Here is a 26,213-nt window from a genome sequence, read left to right as displayed (position 1 = left end):
TCTTCAAATCATGTTGCTAATTGGATGACCAAACACCTCCGATTCCGCCACTTGTCTTGCTCGGTGCAATTCCACCTGCATCGGTTGAGGAAGACGGATGTCAATGACATTTGAACTTACAGTTGGTCACATTGCTCCACTTTTAAGTAATCAAAGGATGACTGTGTTACGGTGACATTAAGAGAAAGATACACTTCAAGTCATTGGACCTCTCAATCATGCTTTATTTTCTTAGCTAATTGTGATGATCTAAATCACGCATCCCATCTAGTTTTAAGAACATAAATCAGATTGAAGTGATAAAGGAGGTTTGAAAGCAGCTAAATAATATTGAAAATGCAGAAAAAGGATGGATGATGAGATAATCTTGCACCTGAGTAAGAAATAGTCATGGGTTCATTCACCATCTATTGAATCAACAGCAGATAATTTGTTCCACCCATCATCAATCATCGTCAAGGATATCAAATCTGTGGCATAAAACTTGTCATATCAGCATCAATCACCGTGTTTCACATATCTGTTGTATACTGCATAATTGAACTTTGACCATTTTCTTAACACACGCAACCATATTAAATGTTGAATGCCTTGTGCACCTATTTTACTTCCTTAATAAGCAAGCAGCAAAACATGCAAAATAGCAATATTAAGGCAAGATTATTACAGTTCGCATGCCATGATTCCACACTCCCATTACAAGATATTATTGGCATGAGTTCATTAAACATGGTGTTCTGCTGCAGTATCTGTCAGCTTCCCATGTAGTCAAGCAGATATCATATGGATTTTTTTTACTAAGCAGAAGCTTTTTTTCTCAGAAGATGGTCAAAACTGAGTGTGTTGATCTTTGCAGCAAGTATAAAATCGTTTTCGGTGAGCCCTCCTGACAGACCAACGCAAGGACCATGTTAACATAACTGGAAAAAGGCAGTTAGAAAAAGAATCTAGCTGCTATAATATTTCAATTTCAATTTCATGAAAGCTATGATATGCAAAGTTGCCAAAAAAAGTTCTAGCATGAAGTAAAAGGCACAAGTGCTTCTATCAAAAACCAAAAGACAAGAAAAAAAACAATTGTGATTGGTAAAGTGTTTGACTATCTTTGTCTCCACCATTTCCTTCGTAAACGGCAGCTTGAAAGTTTTAAAATGAACTTCAAATGAAGGCACTACCGAGAAAATTATTGCTTATCAATGCCACATGCAATAAGAGATTGACATCCAAAATTTTAACAAAAGATACTACATTCATCCACCATATCCTATTTCATTAATAAATAGAATTGTGAAAGAAATCACAACATTATAAATTCAGATACAAAATATAAATACAGGAAATAATAGCTGAATTGAATCTACTTTCATTACAGTATCATTTGTTCAGGTCATAATCGAAGAATTTTCCTAAGCGTTTAATTCATATATGCATCCAGGGAATACTAAATATCTTCAAGGTTCAACGCAAATGCATACTGAATCGACCACAGAAGGAAGCTCAAATGATTGCAATCAGATGAATTCAAGCAAAGATAACAATAACTAACTTGAAGGGAGCTTAGACACTTGTAACAATAGACACCAAACAATTCTGACAACTCTTCCCCCTTCCTAGTTGTCAGAATTGTTTGGAGTCTATGGTCCCTTTATTCACATATGCCTTGTGCTGGATGCTTAAATTTTGAAAATAAGGTAACAATAGAAAACTTACCAGCTGAGTGAGTCCACAAGTCAATTTTTACATTATTCCAACCAACCAGATGAAGGTCAGGATGATGACCTGAGAGACGAAAATGCTCCCAGTGAGGATATATCTACCCCAATAAACACAACGATGACATATAGTTTCAAGTACTTCAAAAATATTATAGAATGTCAAGAGAGACTCATGATTTAAAATTTAAACTATTAATATGTGTGGTAGTTCTAATTTACCCTTCACAAACAAACCAAATGTTAACTCATAACAAATAATCTATGAGAGTCTGAGACAATACACCATATATTATCAATAAGCCTACAATATACAAACATGAAGGTATCAATTTAACATAGGTCCAATTAAAGAATCACTAATTAATTTGTTTAATAGGTCAAACTACATGCTGAGGACATTCGTAGTCATTTTATTAAAACTCTTAGCAGGCTGTTCGAGTAATTTTCTGTTTTCAAGATCATCCTAAAGGCCAAATCTAGTGCACGAGGCTCTTACCAATGCAAGATATTTGCATTGATCTTAAATAAGCAAGAAAACTTATAAGTTTGAATAAGCACATATAACTACACATAAACACATTGCATATGTCTATACATATTCGCAAATATGTGCATATGCAATGGGAGAATTCTGTACATGTAATGTTTGGAAAACTATAAATGAGCAATGCACAACAAAAGGTCCTGACACCACCTTCTGCCTCTGCAGTATTCGCTACAAGCTGAAAGAACTCCAATCCTTTGGTAAAACTTTTCACTTTCCATGATCGATGCAACTTCAGGATGCCTCCTTCACTTACCAAGCCCCATCCTTGCACCTATTTTAACATAAGAATCAAAAATCTGTTTTGCAACTCAAATAGAAAGAAGACTGGTAAGGATGTTGGTTAGTGGCCTGTTTTTATTGTTTATTATAACTTCATATCTCATGAATGAATATGTTGCGATACATTTTTCCCTTAAGAAGAAAAAGAAATAAAAAATAGCCCAAAGGGACAGCCTGAACCTGAACAAGGAGTTCATTGGCTGATTGTTCTGACATAGCTCGTATATCCTTTGAGTTGCATGGGACACATTTCTTGCCAGCTAAATCTGCAGCTTGAGACACGACAAATATCGGATGAAATGAGAAAAGTATGACCTCATTTCCAGAAATTACAGCATAGCAAATATGTCTGGGAATCATCAAGAAGGCAGCCCAACAGAAATCCCAACTACAGAAGGGTATCAATGCCCGGGAAAGCATATTGTAAAACACTCATGGTAAGCCGAATACCCACTAGGAGATTTGGGCACAAATAAAAAAGCATTTCATATTAGAGATGGCAAAGTCCATGTTATGATGCTAACATCTTAAAGGCTTCTCATATAATATCACACAACAACAGAAAACTTTCTAAACTTCAAAAAGCTGAATTCAAGATCTGCCCAAGAATATGTCTGTGCCTGACTAGGAAATATTTGAAAGTACATTTTGGTTTTGCAATACAAGATTACAGGCATAGAGAGAGGCAACACCCACCTTGGGGTAAAGAACAAGAACAAAAACCATAGGTAAATCTCCTATTTGATGACACGTTAACATGGCCTGTATGCAGCTTGACAATCCAACAATCTGAACTGCATGAACATGAGATAAACTTTTAGATTAACAATGAAAAGGAAAATAAAAAGACATGGTCTCACTGATAACAACTCCTGGATAACATATAGTAGCAAGCTGGTGTCATATGCCAGCCACAAGTTCATTCATTCTAGTACATGTGACACTGGTGACTTCCAAAAAACAACAAAGAAAGGAATGGATAATGGAGGAACTGAGAGATCATGTCAATCGTATCAAGCTTTGGGTGGGCAATAGGTATATGTTTGTCCACGCTCAAGTGAACCATTTGTTGGATCGTGACAGATGTCCACTCGATAATGCTTCATTATTTTGGTTTGTATTGGGACAATAGTCAAAACATAAAAAATCAATTACAAGCACCAAAAAGTTAGTCTTTTAAAAGTGATGTTCGAGGGGTACAAAGAAAACCATATGCCCTGTAGCATGCATAACTCAGCTCCAATGGTCAGTAGTTGGAAATGTTGGCTTCTCTCTGTACTGATATGTACATGAATAATTATTTTAAGGTCTTGGAACCAAAATGTTATGCATCTAGAATCAATAAAATTCACAGATTGCTGAAACCTAAGTGGTGCAATTTAGATACTTTCTTTAGACACAGTAGTGTGTTGGATCCACATGGTGGAAGAATCATATGAATGCATTCTCAACGGTTAACATACATATTTCCAATGCTTTGGACGAACTGTTGTATAGTTTAAATTTTAATGTCAATGACAGGAGAAACCTGTGAATTATCACAGATATTGATAAAAAAATAAGAAGGAAATCACATGGAACTATGATCATAGTAGCAGAAGTTATCATTCACATAATAAAACCAATTGGATCCACCAAGTGTCCTAATCTTGAAGTAGAAGTTATTATTGATAGTCCAAGATCACAAATATTGATTGATATGATATCCATTTGTTTGTTGAATAGATAGACTGGCTGAAAACACCATATCTACACCATGCAGTAAAACATTGAGAAGCCCCTAAGCAAGTAATAGGTACCTGGGAGGAGTCAAATCCTGTTTACATAGTAACTGAAAGCGGAAAAGAAGGTACTATCATGCCTATTGATATGCATCTTTCATAAGAAAACAAATTATCCATAGTAATTGATAATTGTTCCTTCATTGTACTTACGCGAGCATACAGAGGCAACTCATGGTGATATTCCCTTCGCGGGAATTAACACGATCAGACATGAGACGGACGAAATTAGCACACACAGGTAAACAATTTCGAGAATCGAAGATGTGCGCTTTGCCTCCTCAATGAAATCATATATCTAATACCGAATAAAAAAGATGATGAAAAATCAACGGAAGAACAAGACAGCTCCATCCTTCAATATATTTAATCGAACACCTTGTAAGCAGTTTCAAATTGCACTACAAGCAGCTCTAAAAGATTCCTTTTTCTTCCAGATCGAACCTAGATAAAATTTTCGCGAAGCGAGAGAGAATAATCATACCATCCATGACCCTGGAACGGTGCCTTGGTTCTCAGAAGAGGAACCTGTGAAGCGACGAGCCGGAGTAAAGAAGAGGGTTTCAGAGACAGTCGGGACAGGAAAAAATCTCTCATAACGGGAAACAAAAAGGAAACAGCAGGGCAGAAAAGTAATGACATTGGCGAGCGCGAGCAATCGCGTCTGCATCACCCGAATCATCGCTGCAGTGAGTACGGGTCGAGTTCGAGTGGTGGCGAACGGGCTGAAAAGACGCCACTTGAAGCCGTGGCGAGGAGCACCGCACAGGGGAGACGACGGTCTAATGGGCCGGATCTGTTTGCAATTGCGGGTAAACCCGATTAGAACGGATCAGCTTTCTGATCCGACAACCCTACGGTTGATGCCATCCGATAACCCGGAAGACAAGAACATGTGGACCGCTTTAGGCAGCAACTTAAGGTTAAACCACGTTTGAGTGAGTGTTCTAAGCGGTCGATACACACCATTGGCACCACCGGTTTGCGTGAAAGCCAAGGGCGAGCCACTTAGCTTACACGTGGCGATGCCTCAAGTCCCGATGCCTTCCTTCGGCTTACACGTTACCGGATTCCTCACAGCATCCTAGTAATGAAAGTAGTGTTACCCACAACACGAACCCCCACTTGTTTACCTCTCGGGGCCCACCTGTCGACCCACGCCTTTGGTGTGTGCCCTGCAGAAGAGGCCAAACGAAAGACGGATGGGACCCACTACTTGGGGTCCAAGTTCAACATCCAATTAAGATGCAGGTGGATCAGTGAGTAACAGAATAACGATTAGGGAAAGTATTGATATACCCGGTCCTTTCCTTCACACGAAAGCCACATCACAGTTCTCATCCCCAAATCGTGGACCTCGTGTGCACACACCAGCGAAGATATCTCATCCAACGATTCTTATCGTTTCAAACGAAATATCGGACGGTCGATACCGCAGTATATACTCGCTCTAGTTTCTTTGGTTTCTTCTTCTATATAAGGACGCAACTCAACTCGAAGACTGACAGAGCAAGACGGGGGCTGGTTGGATAACGTTGGAAGCTTTCCCTTCGGTCCCGATTCCTCTCATCGGTGAGTTGCCTCGGATCCTTTTGCCACGATTTGGTGTTTCTATGTAGATGATTGTGTTCGTCTCGATCGATCGATCGATTCTTTACTCCCGATTTCTTGCGGGCGATCTCTTCTTCTTTCGACATTGTAATACGCTCACGCTTTAGATTGTGAAATACTAGGGTTTTATTTCCTTCTTTTCGATCGTTAGGCGATCATGGTTACCGGACGTGGTTTACTCCCGGCTGTTGTTCTGCTTTCGATCCTTCTGCTGCCTTCGATTCTTCCGGCATCGGCCGATGGTTTGGTCAGAATCGGGCTGAAGAAGAAGCCCTTGGACGAGAACGATCGGTTCGCGGCTCGGCTCGTTCAGGATGGGAGGCGTTCGATCTCCCGGAAACATGGCTTTCGTCTCAAGAACGGGGAAGATGTTGATATTATTTCTCTCAAGAACTACATGAACGCGCAGTACTTTGGGGAGGTCGGCATCGGCTCGCCCTCACAGAAATTCACCGTGATCTTTGATACCGGGAGCTCGAATTTGTGGGTTCCCTCTTCCAAGTGTTACTTCTCGGTGAGTCGTTTCTTGGTTTGTTGTACAACCATGAAACAGTTTGCTTGTGAAAGAACAGATGTTGATAATTCTAACGATGATCATGGGTGTTGGCTGTTGTATTTTTTTAACAGATCGCTTGCTTTTTCCACTCGAGGTATAAGTCAACTCGATCAAGCTCCTATCAGAAAAATGGTTAGTCTCTGGTTTTTGTTACTTGGTTTGTATAGCTTAAGGTTGTTTTATTTGCTTCAGTCGTTTACATTATTATTTCGTCTTTGTTCTTTTATTGTATTTAAACTCCTTCCATACTCAGCAGTGACAAAATATTGGACCTTATTTGGAAGATTGACCATGTTGTTGTTCTGTCTTAATTGGCTAGTTGATAATTGAGTAGTTAAAATTTGGTATATGTGGAACATGATAGAGAAACCATGTTACCAACATGTAAACTAGTCGACACTTGGGCCACTGTGTAGCAGATTAACAGTTACTGTGCATAAACTTACTCTTGGCGGTAGAGTTAAACTCAGTAATGTTGCAACCCCTCGATTATGAGACCTTTTTGAAGGTGATTCTACCCTAATAACCATTAACATGTTTGAAAGGCCTCTGGAATCGTGATTTTGTACCATATCTCATACAACATCCTTATTTGTCAGACCAAATGCATATAATAGTTTATCCTCTTTGGGCTACACATTTGTGATCATGGTATTCATCAGGTTGTATGCACAACACCAGTCATTTTTTGGGTTATTAATTTGCCTTTGACCTATGTTTTATGATTTACACAAACTCATTGTAGAAGTTGCAGCTAACATCAACATGCATTACCTCTGTAATGTCAGTTCCTTATCTATTCTCCCCCTTTCTGATCTTCATTGTCTTGCATTCATCATTTTATCTGTATTTCTTTCATCCATCTAATAAATTAGATGTTAACACTTAGTTGGGTTATCCTCATCAGGCAAGTCTGCAGCTATTCATTATGGATCAGGATCAATTTCTGGTTTCTTTAGCCAAGATCATGTCACAGTTGGTGGCCTAGTTGTTAAGTCTCAGGTTTGTAATTTTGAGTGTATTATCATTTCAGATTTAGTCAATAAATGTTTTTCTTGAGGTTCTTAGATTTACAAATAATAAACTTGGTACAGGACTTTATTGAAGCTACCAGGGAACCAAGTGCCACGTTCCTAGTGGCAAAGTTTGATGGCATACTTGGACTTGGTTTTAAGGAGATATCAGTTGGGAAAGCCGCGCCTGTGTGGTATGATGGCTCTTACTCTCTCTTGTTCCTATCTAAATAATATGATTTAATGATTATTTATACAACCTTTTTTATTTACTTTGTCATGTTCTCATTTTTGTTTGATAATGTTTCTTTTTCTTCTTATGAATTATGATTACAATTATTTAAAACAGTACTGAACAATGATTGTACAAATGAACCTGTTTGGTCAACTCTAAAATTATCAAATAAAGAAAAGGTTGAAATTGCACAATTAACTCAAAAGTAGAATCCTCATGTGTTGAAAGCTCAAGACAACTTGAAAGGTTCACTGGCTCTACTTTGCATTTAAAAAGTTGTAGCATAGAGATTAAGATTCCATTATCTATTTTCTAAATTTGATGTCTCTTAAATTGTTTTCAGACCAAATCTCACTAAGTGATTACCAAGTGATAAAATTATAGCATTATACCAGAAATAGAGTTTTTATGACTTCTTCGACAGAAAGTTGATTTTTCCTTGCTCTGAAAAAAGAAAATATTATCATCATGAACTTTTTAAGTCATTGAGAGATGTATACATTTCTCCAAATTAGTGAGACCCATTCTTGTCGTGTACATGGCTTGTGGTTAAATGCCGCTTCCTATTTGTTCAGATTGTCCATTTCTCTAGTAAAGCCTTCGATAAGGACATTGTGGCAAAATGCTAAGCTTTGTTATAAGGCCACTGCCGAAATGATGTAACGTTGTTATGATTTTGCAACCTAGTGTCTGATGCCTATTCACAATACTTGGTGCCCAGGAGAAACTGAAATAATTTTCTTTGCTAATCTTCTTGAAGGAAGAGGTGCAGTATAAGTGGTTAATTGCCATTAATGCCCATTATTTTGTGGCACTATACAGTCGTGTGCTGGAGGAATGAAAACGTAGTCTCACTGAGTCTTCTTCATGTTGAGCTATAATGTGCTTTACTTCTGGATCCATAATTTCTTCTTCTCCATATTAGAGTTTCGGAGAGAGTGGGTGGAGGTTTATTCTCGTGTCTGTCAGATTTGTATTTTTATGACACAAATCATTAATGTAAGTGAGAGTGGAGCTTAGTTGGCTAAAGTTATCTAACTTTTCCTTATGCACAGGTATAATATGGTCAAGCAAGGTCTTGTTAAGGAACCTGTTTTCTCTTTCTGGTTCAACCGACATGCTGATGAAGGGGAAGGTGGCGAAATTGTTTTTGGAGGGGTTGATCCAAACCATTATAAGGGCGAACACACATATGTTCCTGTAACTCAAAAAGGCTATTGGCAGGTTACCTCTAAACCCTGTTTACTTTTCCAATCAACTGAATGCCCAATTATGCACATGGTCTGCCAAGTCTGTGAAATATACCAATTCTTTTCCCTTTTTTCATTCACAGTTTAACATGGGAGATGTACTTATTGGAGGCGAATCTACTGGTACATCTTGTGGATATTTTTGTTTGGTGTGGTCATGATATTATTCTTCTTTCCTAACTTATTGTGCATTTTTCAGGATTCTGTGATGGTGGTTGTGCGGCTATTGCAGATTCAGGAACTTCTCTGATTGCTGGTCCAACTGTATGTATAATATATGGTGACTTATTTAATTAGCAAAACCCATCTTCTTTCACCTGTTTATTTCTGAAAATATACTTTATGCTAGGATCTGCTACAGTATTTGTTCCTGATAGATATCTGCTTAAATAATTCAATGTTACATCATTGTGATATTTCTAATGTCATGTTGATACAATTCTTTTATTCATGGAATTTACTTTTTTTATTGCGAAGAGACACACTTTGGTCCTTCTAGGTGTGTAAATTTGCTTGTATGATTGGCACGTTATATTTAACCTTAGTAATCCAACTTATATATCACATCTGTTGTGCTGATGAGGCTGTGCATTAGTTTCAAGTCATTTTTAAAGAGTTGCTTGCTGCTCTAAACTTGGGCATTTTACTTTTATATATTTCATTTGCAGTCTATGTTGCTTGCTTTGGTGTTTGCATGTCCAAGTAGTCATTGTTGGTGATGCTTCACTTGAGCATCTTAGTTGCAAGAAGCCGGGTTCGTGATTGATCAAAATTTTTTGCAATATTATAACTCATGGTTCTGCTGCTTTTTGTTTTCTTTTTATTTTCACTAGTCAATTTTTATTTATTTTTTCTGAGCAAAATAACTCGTTTTTGGCTGGGTTGGTATGGCTGCTTGTTAGTAGAATTGTTTGTGCTTTCATTAATTATGATCATTTACTTTGAACATGACATGAGATGCTATTTGACTGAGTTTACAAATAGAATCAAAAGCTGTTGTGCGCGTAGAAGATCTAAGAAAACCCAATCAAAGGATTACTAATATGTGAATTTGAGATTGTGGGCCATTCTTGTGCCAATATTTCATATTTGTTGATCTTTTTTTTTTTCTCCAGTGACACTTTATTTTTCAAAATAAATTTCAAGCTTCAGTTGAAAAGTTGGTCTCTTACAGTACCCTCTTTGTTTGCATTCTTGAAATGCGGATCAGACAAGACTCTGTACATTATCTCTATGGAATATATGATAAGAAAGCTGACAAACTCAAACTCCTATGTTTAATCTAGTAGTATTCTTTGAGTTGTTGCACAAATGGTTCATTTGCTTTGTCCAGGGTTGCATTTTTTGTGGGACTTGGTACATGGAGTAGTGTGTTACTTGATTGATGGTATTTGTAATTACCTGTCTTTTTTTATTTAAAATGTGAGGAAAATTTCGGAAGTCACTGGACGCTTGCTTATTTATTCACAAAGGTACTTGCATGTGTAATAGCATTACCAAGATTTTTTTTTTCTTTTTCGATCCTCACACTGCACATGAACTGCCAAACGAATTACATTTATCAGATACATTTATAGTGTGTATATGTAGTAATTCTTAATGCAAACCCATTAGCTGTAGTGTTTCCTTTTGTCTAGACTACCAACCAATGATTGATATCTCCGGTACCTTTCTGCAGACCATTATTGCAGAAATTAACCAGAAAATTGGAGCTTCTGGTGTTGTTAGCCAAGAGTGCAAAGCAGTAGTGGCTCAATATGGGCAACAAATTTTGAAAATGCTGTTGTCGGAGGTTTGCATCATTTGTTTCATGCCTGTGGTGATCGTAGATAATCTCGCGGGCCATCTGATTATTGAGTGCTGATCCTATTTGATTTTGTAGACTGAACCAGCCAAGATTTGCTCTCAGATTGGTCTGTGTACCTTTGACGGAACTCGAGGAGTTAGGTTAGTAGTCAATCACTGATAAAAGTTTAATGTTTTCTTGGGGTTTAATAATGCATTTGTTTCTTGTACTCAATTGTTTTTCACATCTAAGCTTCCATTTTTTTGGTTTATATTTGTGTTTGCAGTATTGACATCGAAAGCGTGGTGAATGAGAATGCCGATGCATCATCTGGTGTGCAGACCAATAGTATGTGCGGTGTTTGTGAAATGTCAGTTGTGTGGATGCAAAACCAGCTGAGACAGAACCAGACGCAAGAACGAGTGCTGAACTACATTAATGGGGTGAGTTCATTTTGAACCATGTGATGCACATTAAAGACGGACGTACGAATTAGATCATGTCTTGGGTTTCATTCCAGCTATGCGAGCGGCTGCCTAGTCCCATGGGGGAATCATCAGTAGACTGTGCTGCCATTTCGTCCATGCCTGGTGTCTCTTTCACTATTGGAAATAAAACATTTGAGCTTGCAGCAGAACAGGTATAGTTTGGTTCTACATCATTACTAAGCTCTTGGTATTTACTTTCTTGATTAATTAGAATGTTTCTGAAGGTTGTTTTATCAGACTTGACCATATAATTAATCAATCCACCTTTGTTTAATCTCACCATTAACCTTTTGACATGCGTTTTTTTGGGGTTTGCAGTACATACTGAAGGTCGGTGAAGGTGCTGCAGCACAGTGCATTAGTGGGTTCACAGCCTTGGATGTGCCACCACCTCGTGGTCCCCTTTGGTGCGTCCTGCATTTTATCGTCATGTCATATTTGTAGTAAAACATATTCATCCTTCATCCTTTTTCTAAACTTATGGAGTTGCAGGATCCTGGGAGATGTTTTCATGGGAGTCTATCACACTGTATTCGACTACCGCAACTTGAGAGTTGGGTTCGCGGAAGCAGCATAGAAGACAAACAGATATGCGCTTGCACTTTGTCGATATACTAAAACCCTGCTGTTCGTTTCATAAGAAGGCAAAGACTGTCCATGTATATAAGATGTAGTGTGTTTTATCTAAAGTTTCAGCTAAACAACAACCAGTGATCTATTACGATCCTCTACGAACACCTTTCGTACATGTTGACTTGTACTCGAAAATCTCAAATCTTACGAGTCTAGTGCAAAGCTTCTGGATGGCTGCTGTCAGGAGCCGCCCTGGTTCATCACATTATTCACGTTTTAAGCACGTCGCCCTCTGAGAGAAGGTGACGCTTTAGTAGAACACCTCCCAGGCGGAGAAAGGATTTGGATGGGAGGAAAAATCTTGTTTTGTTACTTTGCAGATAGATCTCTGGTAGAATAGGAAAACCCTTGTTGACCGCGTGCTGGAAAAGGTCTTTGGTATTTGCACGGTTGGACTTGGGAGGGATGCTTTTAATTTTAATACGATGGGTGTAACGACCGCTTGGGCTAAGATTTCTTCTCCCCCATTTTCTTTTGACCTACATGGCCAAAAGAAAAGACAAAGTCAAATGTATTTTTATCAAGGCCGAGGGTCAGTGTGACTGAAACAAGATGGTCTGCCGTGCAAAACCAATTTATGAATCCGAGAGGAAGTCAATCTTACGGGAAGGAAGACGTCTCTAACTATTCATAGACTTGTACGTACTGACTGCGTGTTGAAGCAAGCATGCAATTTTATCGGGAAGGCGGAAGAAGAATTGTGGTCATCAAGGGAGGGAGATGGTTTGTTGGGGTTCATGCACCGAGACGGTCTAACATCTAGCTAGCTAATTCGACCGACCTTGGGACTCGTGGTCAAGCATCATCTCCACCCACCCATCGTTTTTGCCACCATTCATTGTCCTTCATTCTGACTAAAGCCTACTCCTAAGCATAAGATCCCATTTGATCCTCAGCCGAATGAGGTATACGCAGTAATCTCACACTAGACAACAACAACAACAACAACAACTTGAAATCATCCATCCCGTCACAGACAAGACGGATGATCGATTCTGATCCATTACTTAGTAGGGTATTCATTCTTCTTGATTATTATTATTTTATTTTATCCTATTCAATTCTAAATTCAATGACTATTTATTTAGTAGGTACCTATCCATACGTGACTTAATTACCTCACCTTTTACATGATTTATAAGCAGATTAAATAATAATAATCGATTAATGTTGTTGCCGGCTCCTACTTGGGTTGGGCCGATCCATTGTGTTCCTCTGCGGCCTCTCCTTCCACGAAGAGAGAGAGAGAGAGAGAGAGAGAAGTCGACGCGGTTGACGGGTTCGCTCACGTGAGACGCGCCGCAACGGTCGGAGGCGGTGGACTTACCCTTCATCGAGGCCGTCTCATCCTTGATACGAGACGCCCCAGGGACGGAGCCCCCCAACTATTGACGCCCATCATCCTTCTCGGTCTCCTTCACGTCCTCCTCTCCTCCCCGCCTGCCACTTTCACCTACTAAAGACTGGCCCAACTCTCCCTCTCCTGCTTTTAGCTCTCTTCCTCTTTGCCCTCCCGGTGTTGGTTTCCTTTTGGTCATGGAGGAAGACAGCCGTAGAGGACGAAGCTTAGAGCTCAGTGGTTCAGCTGGCGTGGTGGATGAGATGGATTTCTTCGCCAAGGCGGAGAAGGAGCGAGCGAGGCCGGCGTCGGCCACGGATCATGGCGTCCCCCATCTCGGTCTGAAGAAAGAAGATCCGGCGGCCGTTAATGTCAGCGATCCAATCTTGTTCGTTTGCTGTCATTCATTATCTCGGCTCGTTGTTCTAGTCGTCTAAAGAATCCATCTTTCTCTTAGATCGGCTTCCAACTATTTCCCGAAACCTTGGAACGTGATCACCCGACGGTACAGCAGCAATCGCCGCCTGATGAGGATAACGATGCTAAGCGCGTGGTAAGAGCCCAACTATTGTATTCACGAGGAATTGGATCGTCGGTATGAATCCTTGTTCTCTATCTGTTTATACCCAAACTAGGTAGAAGCGATGCAAGCCGAGCTCGCACGCACCAACGAAGAGAACCGGAGGCTGAAGAACATGCTTAGCGACGCCACCAACAACTACAACGCTCTTCACGTCCATCTCATCCGGCTGATGCAGCAACGAAACCTGAGCGATGGAAACACGCAGTTCCATGAGGTAGCATCTCTGTGGTGCTGATCTACGGTGGTAATTTGGTAGAGGGAGCAATTGCAATATTCTCATGTTGCACTTGATCTTCCATCAGGTCACCAGCGAGGCTGACGAGAGACGAGAAGAAGGTGATGAAGAAGGCGGAGCTGTAGTTCCACTGCAGTTCATCGATCTCAGACCGGCCTCGGTGGTCGATGAAGAGTCCCACTCGATCACAGATGAAGGAACTCGGCGACGTCGCTCTTCCTCCCCAGCCGATCTGCCGCCTTCCAAGAGCTCAGAGCAGGAGCACGAAGCAAGCACGAGGAAGGCCCGCGTCTCCGTTCGAGCTCGGTCCTCTGCACCGATGGTAGAGCTTCCCTTCCCGTCTGTGTAGTGCTCGTGTTCGATCGTAGTCGCAGAAACTGTTGTTTGACCAATGACCACCTCTAATTCATGTATATAGATCGGCGATGGATGCCACTGGAGGAAGTACGGGCAGAAGATGGCGAAGGGAAACCCCTGCCCTCGAGCTTATTACCGGTGCACCATGGCCGCCGGTTGCCCAGTTCGCAAACAAGTAGTACTTTGATCTTCTTTTACGTATAACTATCTGAACTCCATCGCTATTAATGCGTCACGGCATCAAATAGGTTCAGCGGTGTGCCGAGGATCGATCGGTGTTGATAACCAACTACGAGGGGACTCACAACCATCCTCTTCCTCCTGCAGCCATGGCGATGGCATCCACCACCTCGGCGGCGGCGGCCATGCTGTTATCCGGCTCCACGTCGAGCAGCGAAGGGGTGACGAACCCCAGTAATCCGCTTGCCAGAGCTATCATGCCTTCCTCGTCCGGCGTGGTCACCGTCTCGGCGTCGGCTCCGTTCCCGACCGTCACCTTGGACCTCACTCGCACATCCGGTCCGCTGCCGGCTTCGTTGTCGCCGCGGGTCTTCGGCCAGCCGCCGCACAACCAATCCAAGCCACAGTCGGTGGCTGACACGGTGAGCGTGGCGACGGCGGCCATGGTCGCGGATCCTAACTTCACGGCGGCGCTCGCCGCTGCCATCTCCTCGATGATGGGCCGGAAAGGCGACGGCGGCACGCATCAAACGAGCGACAGCAAGTGATTCGAGGATCGTGTTGGCACGCAAACAACTCATCAAACTTGTCGTTCCTCGTTCTTCACTGTTCGTTCACACTTCTCTTGTCCATTCTCTTCTCTTCTCTTCCCTAATTAATCGAGTAGGTGGAAGGAGGAAAAGAATAAGCATCTCTTCTGTTTGCTGGAAAGAAAACAAAAAAGTACAGCCACAATATTCCTTTTCTTTGGATTCTTATGGCTGGCGATTGGATTCATGGATCGGTGGCGATGTACGTGCACGATAAGATCGAAGGTGTCGACGCACGTCAACCGCGCGGCCGCAGCCGTGGGGATTTGACACGCCAAATCCGCCGCGGTCAGACTGCCTGCGAGGGGAAGAGTTACTCGACTCAGCTGGAGATAAAACCAATCGAATGGCCGGCCAATACAATGAATGCTACGACTGGCACGAGAGACAAATCAACGAACAACACATTGTCGTCGATCGGTGAAAGGGAGAGCTGTCATGAAATCGTGATCGATGTTGATGGCAGCGACCAGAGAGACATCAACTATTGCTCGTCATTAATCAAACCCTCCACAAATGAGATCAAACTTTTCTTCTACTGTTCTCTTCTATCTCATCGACTTACCAGAAGAGAAGATGAACAGATCAGTGGATCTCATGTGTTTTCTTCATTCAAACATATGAGTGTCTATTTTTGACTTCCCGGGATGATCTGATGGTTCAGCCACCTTTGTTTGTGCATCGACTCAAGTCCAGCTTTGATGAGCTTTGTGACTTCAATTAGCGTTGTTGTGTAGAAACTCTAACTTCGCACCCCATTATTGCTTCTTTTTAATGATATTAGTCAACTTCGACATGTTTGGTAAGCGTTCCAATTCAATCGTAAGTCGTCATTCTCGCATCAATCAATGCATCGAACAGTCCATCATGAATTGACAACGAAGAAAGCTTCAAGAAATCATCAAAACCAACATAATGTTCAACACTAGCTTGCTTATTACATACATGTCAAGCAAGTAAGCACGAAACAACAAAATGCTGAAGAATAAATATATAGGATAATCTAATCCCAACCCAATAGAAAATAATAATAAAACTTAAAATGATAAAACTTTAATTAGGACTTGTGAACATAAGTCGTCTTCCCGTGCCAAAATGTAACCTATGTTGTCATTATTTGTCGCCACCTACCTCGCTGCTCGTCTTTCTCTCTTCTCCTCTTTCTTTTCTTCTTCAATGTCTCTTTTTTCTTCATTTTCTTCTACCTCATTGCTCCTCATTTTCTTTCATGTCAGTATATCGACATCGACATCGACATATATATATATATATATATATATATATATATATATATATATATATATATATATATATATATATATATATATATATATATATATATATATATTGCATAAGAGTTTGAGGTAATTTAGATATACGTCGTGTGATTATTATTTTATATTGTGCTTAGGGTAAGACTTATTTTTTATTTTTAAAAAATATCTAACCAAATCTATCCTAAAAGGATAGGGTAAGACTTATCTAAGTTTCACAAATAAGACAAAGTTGGATCTTCAATTCTAATCTATCTTCATCACTTATTTTTTATTTTTAAATTAAGAAAATTATAAATAAATAAATAAATAAATAAATAATATTTTTGTATGATATTTCTTATGACATGTCTATGGTAAAGGTATAATTTTTATGATGATAAATAATATTATATATGCTAGTAAAGTATCAAAAACATTAATTAACATCAGAAAGTCATGCCGTTGATGCTCTTCTAGAATTTCAAAAACATTGTTGTATTTCAAAAATTGGATGTTGGAGAAGGTTGATGCTCTTCTAGAATAATTTCTTTTAAGGTGAGTTTCTCTTATCACGAGCATCACGTGCAAATTTGTATCAGGAGTGTGTATGATATGTCTAACATTCAATTAAGTCATAGATTTATTAGATGGTCAAAAATAAAATTTAAGATCTTCATACATGAAAAGTCATATTTAAAGAGTGTTGTTGCGTTTGTACCATTAGAGAGTCAACGTGAACCGGTTCTATCCCAAAAGAATGGACCCATCCAAGAAATCGAGGTGATAGGTGAACTCTTGAGGCGTTACTAGCTCACGATGACTGACTCGCATACGTCCCGAGGTACAACTTGTCTACTGATTGAAGCTCGAAGTCATCCCATGATGCGCCTTGGCCTTGTCTAGAAGCACTCAGCGTTGTCCCGAAGTGCTCCTTAGATGCATCGGAGTCCTACATAAACAATCAACGTTCGGCGGATATTTTGACTCAATCCTTTCAACGCTTAAGTCAGCAGAGTAGGTAAAGGTTTAGTAGAGCTTAGATTAAGTCTGCCTCCTCTTTATCTAGTTTCAGAGACAGGCTTTTATACTTGATTCGTCGTGGTCACTCGCTCCTCCTCCTTGGAGCCTGTTGAATCATCAGGGGCTCATTTATATTAACGCCCAGTAAATACATCTTCTTAATAGTTATGTCAGGGAAGAATGACTAGGGGGACACCATTTGCCAGGGCAGGAGTGCGCCTAAAATGGACAAGCGATGGGGTTCAGTGTTAGACGCTTAAAGAGGAGAACTAGGCCATACTATTTATGCTCCCTGCGATTAGGCATGTGAGCCCTTCCGAAATCATGGCTAAGGGCAATGGGTCTTTTTAATGGTTACGTCATGGAAGAATGACCTGGGGCACACCATTTGCTAGGGCAGGAATGCACCTAAAATGGACAAGCGATGAGGTTCAGTGTTAGCCGCCTAGAGAGGAGAGTTGGCCACACTGTTTAGGATTAATGTTCCATGTGATTAGGCGTGTGAGCCCTTCCGAAATCATGGCTAAGGGCAATGGGTCGTTGGCGACCGACGACGCGATCGAGGGGGAAGCCGAGAGCGTGGGCTTAGCCACCGTGTATCAATGGTCGACTCATGCGACTTCCTCAAGGATTGTGCTTCGGGCTCTTACACATGCGTGTCGACTCCAAGTGACGGTCCATTCCTGGGCAAGTTGTCAGTACAAAGATTGTGTCATTGATTTCCCTATCATAGAGTATCATATAGTGAATATGAATTATTTCTAGAATAAAAAATATTTTTTAAAAAAAATTCTTTCATCTCATACTGAGATGGATTTGACTGAGTAGGCTTGACATGTAAGTTGGGATTAATTGAAAATAATTGTCATATCATATGTGAACCATAAGCTCTTTCGATCGTTGAGAGTTCAAAACCAAACTAATCCAACGTCCAAGTTTGTCACAAGTTTAGTGTCGGAAAACTAGATGATTCGATAATTGATTTATTGATGTGATTATTCTAAACCACTCTCTCAAAATTGTTTACACCACATTATTAATAATAAACTCGATTCTTATCCACATCGCATGTGATTTTAAATTAGCATTTTTCAGTGAGGTCTCAATTGGACAAAAAATAAAGTCTAATTTTTAGACTTATTTTCACATCGGCCAAATCATGCAATATACTCTGCTGCTGCTGCTTCGTACTCCGTTTCGGTGTCGTCTCCCCCCATCCTCGTCGCGAAGTCTATCAGCTCCAGCATTTCACAGATGTCCTCCATTCTCCGGTGCGACCGATCGCCCGCCACGAACACTCCCGTTTCCTCCCTTCCCACGCCGACACACGACCACCCGGCCTCCTTCCTCACCCCCTCCTCCCTCATCTTCTTCCTCTCCGTCGCTGCCTCCTGCCACCTCCCCTGCCCTGCGTATAGGTTTGCCAGCACCACGTAGGCACCCGCTCCACCTGGCTCCAGCTCCTTCACCATGGCCGCCGCCCTCCTTCCCCCTTCCTCGTCCCCTTTCGCCACACATGCTCTCATCAACGCCGCCCATAGCACCCCGTCCACCTCGCTCCTTGGCATTTCCTCAATCACCTTCTCCGCCTCCTTCACCCTCCCTGCCCTCCCTAACAGATCCACGATGCAGCCATAGTGCTCCCTCCCCGGCTCCACTCCGTGTTCCGTTCGCATCGATAGGAAGTACCGGATGCCACGATCCACCAGGCCGGCATGGCAGCACGCCGTGAGCACCCCGATGAACGCCACACCGTCGGGTCTCATCCCCGCCGTGCTTTTCATCCGGTCGAACAACTCGATTGCCTCTGCGCTCCGGCCGTGCTCCGCGTACCCTTTGATCATTGCAGTCCATGACACCACCTCTTCGGAGTTGCGTCCTTCAAACACCCGTGCCGCCTCTTCTAGGCTGCCGCTTTTCGAGTACAGGGCGATCAGCGCGCTGGTGATCATCACATCGTTGTCCAGCCCGGCCACTACCGCACGAGCATGGAGCTGCTGCCCGACCTCTAATGCTGCCGCCCACGCGCACAAGCCTAGCAGGCTGGGGAAGGTGTATTCATTGGGCGGTGGCCATGCAGCACGCCGCATTTCGCCGAACAGGGAAAAGGCCTTCTCCACGTCATGTTCCAGGCAGAAACCGGAGATGATGGCGGTCCACGAGACGATATCTTTCAGCATCGTATGCTGAAAGATGGTGTAGGCGGAGGCAAGATGGCCGGCGCGGGCATATAGGGTGACGAGGGCGTTGGACACAGAGCTGGCGGCCACGCAGCCCCGCCGGATGACACTAGCGTGCAACTGCTGCCCCAGCGTGATCTGCGCGAGCCCGACGGACGCGGAGATCAACGCGGCGAAAGTGTAATCGTTCGGGCTCACGGCATCGGAGGGGTCGGCTTGCATCCGGACGAAAGCTCGAATCGCCTCCTCCTCGCGGCCCGTCTGCACGTGGGCGACGATGATGGTCGTCCACGCGATCACGTCGCGGGAGCGCATCCGATCCAATAACACCAGGCCGTGCTGAAGGACGCCGCACTTGGTGTACAGTGCAGCGAGCGTGTTAGCGACGAAAGAGGAGGTCTCCAGGCCGAGCTTCGCGACGTGGGCGTGGATCTCACGGCCGCGGTCGAGCATGCGGGCGTCGGCGCAGGCCTTGAGGACGGTAGCATACGTGTGGGAATCGCACGGCATAGCGGACGCCCACATCTCAGCGAAGCACCGGACGGCGTCGCGGCATCGGCCGGCGCGGACGAGAGCAGCGACGGCGCTGGTCCACGAGACTGCGTTTCGGGAGGGCATCTCGTCGAACGAGCGGAGGGCGGAGTCGTGGGCGCCGATCTTGGAGTACATGTCGAGGAGGGCAGTACCCACGAAGACGGATCCGGTGGCCTTGCCGGACTTGAGGGTGTAAGCGTGGAGGCATCGGCCGTGGAAGCCGAGGGCGGGGCCGGAGGCGCAGGCCTTGAGGGCGACGCTGAGGACGAAGGGGTCCGGGTCGAGGGAGGGGTCGACGGAGCGCATGAGGGAGAAGAGGAAGAGGGCCTCGTGGGGGTCGGAGGCGCGGACGTAGCCGGAGATGATGACGGTCCAGGAGACCTCGTCGCGGTGGGGCATTCCATCGAATACGAGGCGGGCGTCACGGAGGCGATCGGCTTTGATCAGGTGCCGCAGCTGGGTGTTGGCTTCGTAAGCGGTGGGGCGTGAGCCGGGAGGGAAGGGTTCGGCCAGGGGCGAGCGGGCGGGAGAAGCGAACCGGAGCAGCCTGAGCCGTGGGGAAATAGGCGAGAACATGGCCAATGATTAGGGAGGGAAGGGGGTGCGGCGACTCGAGGATAAAGACGGCTGCATGGCGATCACCGGACCCGAAGCAGGACAAGTAACATGCAAACCTTGGCCTTGTGGAAGCTCTGATATCTATCAGATGAACCTTCTTGGAGGAGTCTAACATGCTTTAGGCGGGCCTCTCATCCTTCAGAAAATATGTAAAGAGTAAAGAAAATGAAATTACCAAAAGCATCAAATTGCATTCATGGAGAAGGAAAAAATAAAATAAAAGAATTAGAACATCATTAGAATTCAGGGATTGAACACTTGGTAAATATAACTTCATACACAATTTGAACACCAATGATACCTCAAATCTGATATCACAAATAAATACTATAGGGTTCTTAGATCTATGAAACAATGGTCATTGATATGCCAAAGGTTCAAGCCAAACAACTCTTGTCAAGAATTCAGTCTATCAAGAATGCTCAGGTAAGAAAGATTGAGCTGCAGATCAATGTCAACCACTGAGATAACCACAATAAATATGTAACAAAAACTAGATAGCCCTCATAGAGCATGTCATCTCAGATTTCTTGTAACAAGCTATGCAAATCACAACTTAATCTCGATGGCAGCATGAATGAACATGACATGCTAAAGCCACAAACGTTGCAGGTTCCATGAAATCAAAGAGATACCAGTGAACGATGAGACCGAGGATAACAAGAAAACAATGTTTTGGTGTTTGTGAAGGAGATTATAAGTCAGATTACTTACAGTGGAACTCAGAGCACAACAGATAAGAAAAGTCCACAAGAAACCTACTGATGTAATACAACCACCCAACTCAGATAATGTTCCACATCCATCAACCGCAACAGTGTTTTGATCCACAATATTGTATCTTTCTCGCCATGAAAGTCCACGAGAAGATTGGAGATTCAAAACCAAAGTCCTGTAGCTTTCAAAACTCCTCCACACTCCACACCACTAATGATACCTTTCTCTGAAATTGATGAGTCTGGAAACTGCTCATTGCTCTCCCCATCAGTGCCATAGCCCTGATGCTTGGGAACTGTTTCCCCTCAAAATTATCATTTTGCATATTCAGGCTCACATAGCCTGGGTGCATCGATACTCACATGAGCTTCAGCTGTCTGAGGGGTCTTATGACATCCATCTTTGAATCCAGTATTGCATTTTCTTTATCAGCACCTCAGCAAGTGCTCGGTCCAATCAAATATCTGCTGCTCCTTGGGACATTTAGTCTTGTCAGAGCTGGATGTGTTACAACTGGGCACTTTCTTAATAAGCTGCATCTTTCTGCACTAGTGGGGCCATCCTCCATTTTTGTACTCTTAGTACCAAGGCCAAAAGTATCGAGGTTTCAACTATAGTACTACAATTTGATATGTTAGACCTCTTAGCATGAGAAAGAGCTTGATCTACATTCATGCTTTCTGTTCTAGATGTGCTCAGTTCTCTGTTACTTACAATACCAGTTTTGTAGGAGGAAGTAGCATATCTGATCTTTCTGTTGGATAGGTGAAGCTGGTGAAGAGAGGGGTTTGATTAGCTTTGTACCACAAGGTCCTGTAGAATTTAATATTTAATGTTAGTACTGAAAGCTTTTTTTTTCCTTTTTTTCTTTTTTCATCTATCTATCTGTACTCGGTTGTGTACAAGAATATGCATATGAACATTAAGAGATTGATAAGCTTGTACCAAAGGATAGTTGGCATCCATAAAGATGAACATACACTACAACATATAAATGACACATTACATGTAAGGATAGTAGAATTGCCTAAAATTTCAAAAATAAAGAAAATAGCTTGTCACTAATTTACAGATGCATGCATCATCATAAAAGTACTTTATCACTAATTTACACAAGCATAAGCAATATGTTCTATGAGTTGCACACAAGTAACATGCAAATGGCACAAAGCCAAAGATGCATGGTGCCAAGACAAAGTGATGCCATCAGAGTGACAAGATTTTCACAGAGAACTTACAAAGAATACAGTGATTAGAAATGACTTGGTCAAGAACTTGAATACTCTCTTAAGAGATGTAACTCCCACTGTTAGCCATCGTAATAAAGTTAGAGAATAAAACGAGCAATCCATGATCCAGCTGTCCATTCCATTTGATCCCCGCTTGCATTATCAGGACTAAAAATAAGACAACCAACTCAAAGCTAGGATAAAACTCAATACACTATAAGATTACCAATAAACCCATTTTCCTTGATTAATTTTTGTAACATCCACTTCAAACTCACTCCATCTATCACAGAGTATAATGGATTTTGTTTTTTGATGTCTTGTCTTTGTGTTTAGCAGTTATTCCTAAATTTAGGCAATTAGTTAAAATATACATCTATGCAGTATGATCAGACAATATGCCTGATAAAGATCTCAATGCATTTTTGCCTTCTCTGGATCTTTGATTTACATAAAGAAGTAGGCTCACAACATGATCTGCTAATGGCTTCTCCTTCGATATAGTCCAGAGCATCTATGCCTAAATGATTTAAACTTACAACTACTACTCACTTCTTTTCTTATAAACATTTTCACTCCAGCCCAACCCATCTCTCTCTTAAATTTGTAGGTCTCCCAAGCCCCTCCTTGAGATCCTTCTTCCAAATCTCTGGGGTGGAATGCAAAAAACTACTTTGTCCCATCTGCCAGATCTTGATACTTGTTCAGGTTTGTTACTGGGTCCAAGAAAACAATTATTGATTGAATTCATGAGGTCCAAAGCTATACACAGGTAGGCCAACATACGCTTATAATTGAATGTCCAAGATCAGGGGAAGATATGCAAGAACTTCAGGAAAGAAAGGAGGCAGTGGCAGAGTAAAACTCCAATCATTACTAAGTAAGCGTTGGTCATTTGGTTATGTGAATCTACGCAATAAAAGGTCTCAGAAGAAGCACCTGGTCTTTAATGAGAACGAACTAGCAACCAAAAGATTAGAGGAGACAGATGAGGACAAGAAACAACAACAAAGACAAGAATTCGTTAGCTGGTTAAACTAGTCCTACCACTCTTTTTCTTCACTCTCCTCGGATAACACCAAAAGTTTGATTTGTCATTGAGAATCGTTGTTCTCCTTAATATCGGAGAAAAGAAAATCCTGCGATTATGTGAAATATAACTATCTTGGTTACTCAAACTTCGAAGAAAAATCCTCTGCTTCTTGTACCACATCCATGTGCAGGAGAATTAGCAACCTTTTACCCAATATATTTAGGGTAAAAGATAGCCCAAGAAAAGCTTTAAGACTAAACAAAGTTGCATTTCAGCATTGCTTAATCGCACCCCAAAAATGAAAAGCTAATGGAAAGGCCCCAAAAAACCTACATCTTCAATCAAAATCTATTCATTTTTCACCGAAGATCAACGGCCCCCAGATTATCAAGAGAGGCAGATAAGGACTCGATTGAGATGTCTCATCGCATTCACCGCATCAATCAAGAACCAAAGAACCGACAACAAAATACAATCAAACGAAGGAAAGCTAAAAACCTTCTATCCCAATCAGTCAAAAGGCATCAAGAACGCCAAGGAGCCGTTCCTACCTCATCCGCTCCCAAGGCATGATCAAAGCGCGCAGCCACGAGAGAGGTCAATCTGCTGGGACAGGGGAGCGGAAGGACGGCGACTGGGCCGTGCGGAGACCACCTCCGATTGCCGCTCGCCGCTTCAAAGCAGAGGTCAAAAAAGCGTTTGATTCCACGACATCAAGGATTTGAGAAACGAAAACTACGGAGACTGCCACGTAATCACTTGAGGACGCTTGAAATCGATCTACTTCTTTTTACTTTTTTACCCTCGTGTATATATATATATATAACGATTTTTAAAAAAAATCATAAATATGAGAATTTATCATATAACGTTTCAATTTTAAAAAATTATTACATAACATCGTAAATATGATCACCCCTCTCCATCTAATCTTATTAGACCAATGATAAATACTACAAATAAGAGTAGACCATTCTTTGTCATTTGTTATATGTGGCCAACGACAAGGGATAATTACATATGATAACAAAAATAGATTCTTTCAATTTTTTCGTCGATGAATAATAACGAGAGAAGGAGGCTAAGAATAAGGGCGGGCTATTGCCCTCTATGTTTTACTTATAATTGAGAGCAAGGGAGGGCTGTGGATAGTGATATTTAGTCCTCAACCAATATGAGACTAAATGACCTTATCAATGCTCCGTCCCATAGGGGAGCCAATGGCTCATGGCCGATGTGTGTTATTCGAGAACGAGTTTACTAGATCGAGGTGGAAGCTTCTAGCGCCAATCTAATAAGGGACTATTTGATTGGTCGATCATTCGTGTGACCCATATGCTCACGAGGGATTATCCGTTTTGTGCAATGGGTGTACCGTACGGTTTTATCATTTTGGAGTATGTGAACTCTTAAAGGCACCTCTAAAGATATGGGAGATTGAACTTATGAGCCTTTGGTTCCCATACTCCTCAACTCTAATATATATATATATAATAAATTATTAAAAATTTACTAATCTTATTGTATTTAATAATATAACCTAGGTAGAGAAATATGATTTACAAACTCTTTCATGATAACTTAAAAGAGATGTGTATCCCAAAAGACCACATATTAGAGACATGATGAACATGCTTTGCCTAAAATCTCACGGGTTGACCCACATCCTAAATAGATATTAGTTTCATAATAAATGCTTTTCATTAATCATATTGTCATTATAACATCGTATTTGGCATCCATAAGGTTGTCTCACCGATGAAGAACATCAGAGAAGGATGATGGCTTACCAACCAATGAATGTTTCAAACTTGTGTTATGATCTTGATTAAATAAGATGTCAAGTGTTCATCAACTACCACTAATATTTCTTAGGAAACATATTACTGAGGAAGGGTAGATGCATGTCACAAGCTTCATCGTCGGCAAGCACACTTTTCTCTCTCTCTCTCTCTCTCTCTCTTTCTCTCTCTGTGAATGGTGATTGTTTGTAGCAATTAGTGCTTGTTTGGTGGCAATTAAGGTTGCAACAAATTTATGATTACCATCCGCGACTTAGAATTCAACATATAACACTCATACTTCATCTCGATTAATCTTTTCTTTTTGTTTCTATAAATGATAAACGGTGAAAATGTGATTCGAGCTCAGTTCTCTACTCATCGGTCACTCCATGGAATTCAACGGCAGCTGCACCAACCATTCTGTAGTGTCGTGAGTCTCCTCCGCTGCCAACACAACTAATGGTTGATGGATTCACTCATCCAATAAGACTACAGCTAATCCTCTTCAAAGCAGGCATGGCGAATCTATAATTTGGATTCATCATCTCTCTCATTGTTGATCTACCGTGTCGGAGAATAATCTTAGAGGCACACCTAACGTTACTACGTTTGACTTGCCATCACTCTGTGCAACCACAGCTTGACCGTTAGATGCGCCACGTTC

General features: G+C 41.8%; 4 protein-coding genes and 1 long non-coding RNA gene across 5 annotated transcripts; 2 read left to right on the top strand and 3 right to left on the bottom strand.

The window, feature by feature from the left end:
- Positions 1-471: 471 nt before the first annotated feature.
- On the bottom strand, positions 472-5,074 carry LOC135635034 (pterin-4-alpha-carbinolamine dehydratase 2, mitochondrial-like). Its single transcript, XM_065145840.1, has 7 exons — positions 4,963-5,074; positions 4,807-4,850; positions 3,238-3,335; positions 2,722-2,807; positions 2,410-2,533; positions 1,711-1,779; positions 472-886 (listed from the first exon to the last, which is right to left on the bottom strand). The coding sequence occupies exons 1-7, from the start codon at positions 5,002-5,004 to the stop codon at positions 798-800; spliced, it is 552 nt and encodes a 183-aa protein (XP_065001912.1). The 5' UTR covers positions 5,005-5,074; the 3' UTR covers positions 472-797.
- A 687-nt stretch (positions 5,075-5,761) lies between these two features.
- LOC135635018 (aspartic proteinase oryzasin-1-like) lies at positions 5,762-11,992 on the top strand. Its single transcript, XM_065145812.1, has 14 exons — positions 5,762-5,894; positions 6,085-6,447; positions 6,561-6,621; positions 7,397-7,491; positions 7,584-7,696; positions 8,793-8,961; positions 9,071-9,110; positions 9,187-9,251; positions 10,666-10,779; positions 10,870-10,934; positions 11,060-11,216; positions 11,294-11,413; positions 11,580-11,668; positions 11,754-11,992. The coding sequence occupies exons 2-14, from the start codon at positions 6,091-6,093 to the stop codon at positions 11,836-11,838; spliced, it is 1,530 nt and encodes a 509-aa protein (XP_065001884.1). The 5' UTR covers positions 5,762-5,894; positions 6,085-6,090; the 3' UTR covers positions 11,839-11,992.
- Positions 11,993-13,279: 1,287 nt separating this feature from the next.
- LOC135638314 (probable WRKY transcription factor 31) lies at positions 13,280-15,334 on the top strand. The gene is made up of 6 exons (XM_065151402.1): positions 13,280-13,604; positions 13,691-13,786; positions 13,869-14,030; positions 14,119-14,373; positions 14,470-14,583; positions 14,657-15,334. Exons 1-6 carry the CDS (start codon positions 13,431-13,433, stop codon positions 15,134-15,136), a joined length of 1,281 nt encoding a protein of 426 aa, XP_065007474.1. The 5' UTR covers positions 13,280-13,430; the 3' UTR covers positions 15,137-15,334.
- A 3,107-nt stretch (positions 15,335-18,441) lies between these two features.
- LOC103980051 (putative pentatricopeptide repeat-containing protein At3g47840) lies at positions 18,442-20,984 on the bottom strand. Its single transcript, XM_009396335.3, has one exon. It carries the CDS (start codon positions 20,742-20,744, stop codon positions 18,612-18,614), a length of 2,133 nt encoding a protein of 710 aa, XP_009394610.2. The 5' UTR covers positions 20,745-20,984; the 3' UTR covers positions 18,442-18,611.
- A 459-nt stretch (positions 20,985-21,443) lies between these two features.
- LOC135638309 (uncharacterized) lies at positions 21,444-24,477 on the bottom strand. The gene is made up of 2 exons (XR_010496581.1): positions 24,317-24,477; positions 21,444-22,316 (listed from the first exon to the last, which is right to left on the bottom strand). It is a non-coding gene; the product is annotated as an uncharacterized LOC135638309 (long non-coding RNA).
- Positions 24,478-26,213: the final 1,736 nt, after the last annotated feature.

Source organism: Musa acuminata, chromosome BXJ1-3, assembly GCF_036884655.1.
Source record: "Musa acuminata AAA Group cultivar baxijiao chromosome BXJ1-3, Cavendish_Baxijiao_AAA, whole genome shotgun sequence".
Lineage (NCBI taxonomy): Eukaryota > Viridiplantae > Streptophyta > Magnoliopsida > Zingiberales > Musaceae > Musa > Musa acuminata.
The sequence above is the reverse complement of the archived record's forward strand: the minus strand, read 5'-3'. Positions and strand labels throughout refer to the sequence as shown.

Bases quoted from the DNA above. Each gene is read 5' to 3' on its own strand.
- LOC135635034 (XM_065145840.1), bottom strand. From the start codon at position 5,004: ATGATTCGGGTGATGCAGACGCGATTGCTCGCGCTCGCCAAT. The intron at 2,808-3,237 runs GTGGGTGTTGCC...CTCAAGCTGCAG, and splicing joins TTCTTGTTCTTTACCCCAAG to ATTTAGCTGGCAAGAAATGT. The intron at 887-1,710 runs GTAAGTTTTCTA...TTGGTCTGTCAG, and splicing joins CTTGTGGACTCACTCAGCTG to GAGGGCTCACCGAAAACGAT.
- LOC135635018 (XM_065145812.1), top strand. From the start codon at position 6,091: ATGGTTACCGGACGTGGTTTACTCCCGGCTGTTGTTCTGCTTTCGATC. The intron at 8,962-9,070 runs GTTACCTCTAAA...TTTCATTCACAG, and splicing joins CTCAAAAAGGCTATTGGCAG to TTTAACATGGGAGATGTACT. The intron at 9,111-9,186 runs GTACATCTTGTG...TGCATTTTTCAG, and splicing joins TATTGGAGGCGAATCTACTG to GATTCTGTGATGGTGGTTGT.
- LOC135638314 (XM_065151402.1), top strand. From the start codon at position 13,431: ATGGAGGAAGACAGCCGTAGAGGACGAAGCTTAGAGCTCAGTGGTTCA. The intron at 13,787-13,868 runs GTAAGAGCCCAA...TACCCAAACTAG, and splicing joins ATAACGATGCTAAGCGCGTG to GTAGAAGCGATGCAAGCCGA. The intron at 14,584-14,656 runs GTAGTACTTTGA...GGCATCAAATAG, and splicing joins GTTGCCCAGTTCGCAAACAA to GTTCAGCGGTGTGCCGAGGA.
- LOC103980051 (XM_009396335.3), bottom strand. From the start codon at position 20,744: ATGTTCTCGCCTATTTCCCCACGGCTCAGGCTGCTCCGGTTCGCTTCT.